The sequence below is a fragment of the Cryptomeria japonica genome, chromosome 1 (genome assembly GCF_030272615.1).
Source record: "Cryptomeria japonica chromosome 1, Sugi_1.0, whole genome shotgun sequence".
In the NCBI taxonomy this organism is placed as follows: Eukaryota; Viridiplantae; Streptophyta; class Pinopsida; order Cupressales; family Cupressaceae; genus Cryptomeria; species Cryptomeria japonica.
In genome coordinates, this window is record NC_081405.1 from 658,797,608 (window position 1) to 658,803,820 (window position 6,213).

Consider the following 6,213-nt stretch of genomic DNA (forward strand, 5'->3'; position numbering starts at 1 on the left):
TTGGAACTTCTAGTTTCAATTCTTCTCATAAGGCAAAAAAATTATGCTCACTTGATCTTTTCACCAGGGAGTCGCCAGATACACAAATTTACAACCTCTTACAGGTCTTTATTATGCTGATAGTGCATCAAAATCAGCATAAAATATGAAAATGAACCTCCTTTAAGGTCCCACCAGGCGTGCCAAAACTGTTAAGGCTCAAATTTGCACCCTACTAAACTACAAGTTTAGTAATTTGGCCTAACATGGGATTCACTTCTGCATGTGGGCAATGCGCAACTTGAAATGAAACCTCCGGTTCCTAGGCCGGTTCCTATTGGATAATCACCTGATATTCTCTAATATTGGACTAACTTTGTAGGGTAAAGGGTAAGAAATTACAGAAATGGTACTTAAAACTGAACTAAAATTAACTAAACCCTGGTGATACACCAAAATGTGAGAGATAAATAATAAGAAAATGATCTCAGTCTGCAATATTCTTCTTCAATTGATAAACACTTCTTTCCTGTTATACGTTTGCATAAGTATTTCATAATAAAGTCTTGAGACGAACCAATGAGGAAATAATAATGTTTCACTCAAAAATTTTGAACTTTAAAACACATACTATGACCTGCAAACATACATACATTCCTATATTAAGGTACTGACTGAGACAAGTAAACAAGGAGTAATATAACTCACAAATTTGGCTTCATCAATCATGCTTGTACACAAAAAAAAATGGAAGGATAACAAGGTTTGATTCCATCGAAAATTGCTCCAAAAGATGTTGTTTCATATATCATATCTCCAAATCTGAGTTACAGAATCTGTGCAAAAGAAAATGCTAAGGACAAGAAAAAAGTCTCTCAAAACACTATTCTTGCATAAATCTGAACTCCTTTCAAATGAAGTGTCTTTAGGCACTAAGTACAAAAACCCCCAACTGATTTGGGTCGGATACAAGAAAAGTGCCTCAAAAAGAGGAGTCTAGAAGACACCAAAAAAGGCTATAAACCTGGAAAAGTCTTCCTTAATAAATAATCAACCCAAAAGATCACCAGAAACAGCCTCAAAACACTTAACCAAGTAATAAAAGCCCCCCAAAATGGTGGAAAAGTCCAACTTCGACCCTTTACCTAAAAATGCTCCAACCTCCCTAGATTTGCTCCATTTGGTTTCAAACAAACTCATGTTCCTATAAAAATGTTCTTGTCTCCAAAAATATCTCAACTCCTTTTGAATGTTTCCCAAGTGGTTATGCGTGATCCTATATGCTCTCCTTATGTCTCCAAACTGAAAAGACTTCTTCAATGAGAGCCTTATCTCTCCTGAATTAACTCCTCCTTCAAAACTAAGTCAAAAGACTTAGTCTCTTTCTTGCATATGGATAAACCTTTGATATTTCAAATAATAATATTCAATTACAATTTATAATTGCATTGTAATTAAATATCTTTTACAAATAAATACCAGCTTTGGACCAAAATGAAAACAAAAATATAATAAAAGTAAAACATATTTGATATATTAAAAAACATCTATTTATCAAATATGTTTGATTTTTATTATGTTGAACAAAATAAAGCCCAGCGGACTTGAGGGAGAATATGAAAAATGATAAAGGATTTTTATAACCCTAAAAGTTTTGCATTCCCATCGCATTTTTCATTTTGCAAAGTGCGAATAGCGAAGAAAGTTCTGGAGGGTTTGGTGCCGCCATTGACAAAGAATGCTGGGCTTTCAATGGGCTTCTCTCTAAATGCAAATCTTTTTCTCTACAAGTATGCTCGCACCACATTTACCAGGAAACTTACTGTGTTCATTTTTTTACAACTTGCATACACTGCATTTTGCATATATTTTTACCAGAAAAATAACGTGCTGTGTCTGTTTTTTTACATCTTTACCATATATATTGTTTCCTCCTCCTTCACGCTATGGCTTAAGAACAAATGCTTCTGGCATTGTGATTGCATCCTGTATAATTTTTGCATTGGAATGCAAGCTCCATAATCCAGCAAAGCATTTCCGAAGTTTGAGTGCATCATCTTTATTATTGATAAATCTCTCAGTATAAGTGTTTGTGTGTTTTCTTCAACCATTTGATAAGGACACTCCTCTTTTTGTGTTGTCCACCTGTGTCCAATCATCAGTCCTTTTCAAAGGATTTCTTCTAGTCCTTAGACCATCATATAGTCTATGCTTGGCAGTGTCAACAAATGAGGGAGACTCACCCAAAAGAGAGGAACTATTGTCACCCTTGATAACCAATGTATGATTAGAAGAAAGTTTATGTACACATGTATTGAACCTTTCAAGAACATTGGGTTTAGCCAACTCCTGCTGAACCTTTTTTCGAGCCAGCAAGATGATATGAAATTGATGGGCATTTGATGGCAGAAGACATCTCCAACATCAGCCTGCCCCTCCACTCTGCTTCAGAGGGATAATCAATGGGTGTACAACCAGCTCTGAAGTAAACAACAGCAACAACTCGCTGTCCTATTTGTAGACTTCCATTTGATAAAATTTCTCCCTTAGCATCAATTTCAGCTAAAGTCTTCCGGACCGTTGACACCCCATATAATTCTTTTAGGAGCATACAAATCCAATGTTGATCATACATATTGCGCTCTTCTGGCTGCACAACTACCAGCACAATAGAACTTAAGTCATTAAACTCTTTCCAGGCATGGGCTAATGCCTCTACATATCTCTTCATTGTAGTATTTTCAGGCACTCTTTTCAAATCCAAGCAATGTTGATCCCCAAAATGTTTGATCAAATACCTGTGAAGCTGACTAACAAGGCATCCAAGTCCAGCAAAAGATGATGAAATCGTATTTAGCTCTATCTGTAGTAATGATCCTGTTTCAGTATCTAGCATATAATCTGAACGGTGTAGACCAAGGCGTATTTCCTGTCTTATGTTATCTTGCAATGTTTTAGAATGGATATCTAACAGTCGAGCAGTGAAGTCGTCAACCTTCCGTGTCCCGGATAGTGACTCTTGCAAGAAAATTCCATCCATGCTTACTCTATCCACGAGTTCGTTGAATAAGGGAACTAAATCACAGGCCTGACTCCAACAAGTTTCAGGAAAAGGTGCTGGAAAGAGAGAAAATGGAGCATGTGTCAAGCCAACACCTGGTATATGTCCAGATCTCTGTACAGCCCTGTCCCCAACAACAAAGCCATGTAGAGAAGCCCACACAAGGGCATTTGGAAGGAGCTCTTTTGCTACCTCGAAAGAAGGAATAACATTGTTTGGATCAACTTCTGACTGCTTCTCATTGCCCTTTGTCGCCATTATCTGGGGCTTGAGTTGTTCCATAGCTGGAATGACAGTCCGCCTCCCACGAGTGTAAGGATCGCGCAGTCAAGCAATCCCCTCTCTCTTTATGTTGCAAATCGGATAAAATTTGTGAGACCCGATAGAATGCCCTATACGCCCATAATCCACTAAACCAGCATTCATTCGTTATTCGTTACTATGCGTCTGCCTACCGCTTTGTGTTGACAGCGAAACTCCCTTATATAAACTTTAGCTTCACTGCAGAGTAGAGCCAGCATAATACACCAAGTGACACCTTCGACTAGCAAATTTACAACCTTTTGATGAGATTGTGTTTTATCCTTATTAAATTTCTGACTTTGGCACATGCTGTGATTGATCTTATGTAGAAATGAAGTTCGAGCACGGGCTCGTGACACTCATTTCATTACCAGTTGATTCTGATTTCATTGAAGTTCACTGTTTGAACATGCATTTAAAACTCAAATACTCTATTTCTTTACCAACTTGCTGCATTGAATTGTTTATCTTCACGATGTGGTATTGACCCTTTTTAAATACTGTAAGGTTTCACATTGAAATAATATGTCCCTTAAAACAGTTTATTCATTAATATCTTCTTTTATGCACATCATGGATAGTAAAGTAAAAGGTTTCATATTTAAAACAAACATGTCCCTTTGATACTTCAGTTGTTTTCTTCATCATTCCACTTGATATTCTGAGATTAGTTACTCTAAAGGGTATGTCGGGCTCATACCCGAAGGGAGCCTCGGTCAGGGGCACATGCTAATTAGAGTAACTAATTATCTGCACATGAAACAAACACATTAGCATAAGTGTTTGTTTTTCCTGAAGCAGTGATTTGTCTTTATCTTTCCCGCCCTCTCAAAACAGAAATATGATAGGCTATAATAAATGATATGTTGTAGGATAATCTTTCATTCCTTAGATCGGTTGGATCTAACACCTCTTCTTGTTTGTGCAGGAAAGTAGGAGTTTTTCAAAGTCTGAAGATCGAGAAAACATTCATAAGGGCAACGGAGCAGCCAATAACTAGTCAAAGCAACCCAAGGCAATGACTGGTTATCCTCACACTCATTATTTGATTCTATCCTTTTTTGTTTTGGATATGTAGGAAAGATAGAAATGCTAAGCTCACGACTTGTGTGAGGTTTTAAGAAACTCAGTGTATATAAATATGCTTCAGATGCATGAACTCAATTTGTAATCTATCATTGTTCAATACAAATGAAAAATACGCCCTTTCTTCCTTTTAAACACTGCAATGTACCTTTTGTAAATGCAATCATTTGATAAATATGCATCCTTTGGCTTTCATTACATGGGTAATGAAATTTTAGATAACAGTTTCTTCCATACCTCATATGTAGTCTCTAGACCATGGACATCTACATACTCTGAATCAGACAAAGAACCGATAATAGCCTCTAGTGCTTGATTGTTTTCTTGTTGGTATTTCTTTTGATCATCAGTCATAATCCCACTAGGTGCAACATATTGAGTACCAACATGTTCCCATTATTGATTTCCTAGACTCTTGACATAAATTTTCATTCTATCACTCCATATTCTATAATTCTCTCTATTAAACTTCAGACCTTCCTTCTTCATCATGTTCTACAAGATCTTTACCTCAAGCTGTTAGGCTTAGACCTTAGAGGACCTGAGATGCTCTTATACCAATTGATGGTATGATGAAAGAATAAGGATCCAATCAGCTATTGAGAGGGGGGGGGGGCGTGAATCAGTAGATAGGAAAACTGATATAAACTTTCACCAATCTCAAAAACAACCTCTCAAAGCAAACTCTAAACTGACAAGTTAAACCACTGAACTATAAATGCAATTTATCACTGTCAAGTTTAACCAGTTGACTGTTACAATAGATTAACAGTAAACAACTTGAAACTCACAAACATCCAAATACTTTTACTAACATAAGTAAAACCTCATTTCATATTGCTGCCGGTTATCATGACTTATCAAAGTGGATTAAGTAGTTAAGTAAATCAACCATAGCAAAAAAAACCACAAAAACATTCACCACTTAACACAATATTTTGACGTGGAAACCCAAATGGGAAAAACCATGGTGAGATGAGACTCACAAGATAACTATTTGAAGTTCATCTTGTTAGGAGCCAAGCATGTTAAAGCTTTACAAAAAGTCCTATTAAGAATAGATCCTGTTAGGGACCACCCGGTTAAGGGATTGATTGTAATGCCTTGTTAGAAGCAATACCCTATGAGGAGTAACCTTGGAAGAGGATTTGAAATCCAAGCTAATGGACCACCTGGTTAGAGGATTTGAATAACACTAATCTTGTTAGAGCGTACCCAGTTAGGGGATTTCAATTTGCTGTAATTGTTAGAAAACAATAGGGGTTTTGATATGTTTGAATAGCACTACACTTGCTTGTTCAAATCCTTTTCATGCTCCTATCTGCCTTTACTCAAACTGCAGATACATCATCTGGTTCGACAACCACACACTTAACTGAAACTTTGCCAACTCTTAAACAAAACAACTCATCAACCTTATAAACAAATCATTAGGTCGGTAACACAACAAAAGCCTAATTATCTCATAGAGATTACAAACAAGTCGGTTCAAGTATGACCGTTGGATTACATAACAATCTCTACACATCATTCAAGAAAGCCTCGACCGATTCTTGATCACCGCTCCATCGAACTTAGTAATTCATCACGCGCTTTGCATTACATGCAATATACTTGCTCATTCCCAAGATAAAAACCGTTATCTCAATGCACCAAAATCACTTTGAAACTCTCTTTATACAATATGCATACGTGTCATAATCATTACCGCTCATCATCAGATCATAAACCAATACAACCAATTCACCAAACTTAATCGGTTAGGGTTTATCAAATCAACAGGT

The 6,213-nt window shown here is 36.7% G+C and overlaps 1 protein-coding gene across 1 annotated transcript; it reads right to left on the reverse strand.

Moving 5' to 3' along the window:
• Nucleotides 1-1,907: 1,907 nt before the first annotated feature.
• LOC131876103 (glutathione synthetase, chloroplastic-like) lies at nucleotides 1,908-3,505 on the reverse strand. Its single transcript, XM_059220891.1, has 2 exons — nucleotides 2,300-3,505; nucleotides 1,908-2,053 (listed from the first exon to the last, which is right to left on the reverse strand). Exon 1 carries the CDS (start codon nucleotides 3,320-3,322, stop codon nucleotides 2,318-2,320), a length of 1,005 nt encoding a protein of 334 aa, XP_059076874.1. The 5' UTR covers nucleotides 3,323-3,505; the 3' UTR covers nucleotides 1,908-2,053; nucleotides 2,300-2,317.
• Nucleotides 3,506-6,213: the final 2,708 nt, after the last annotated feature.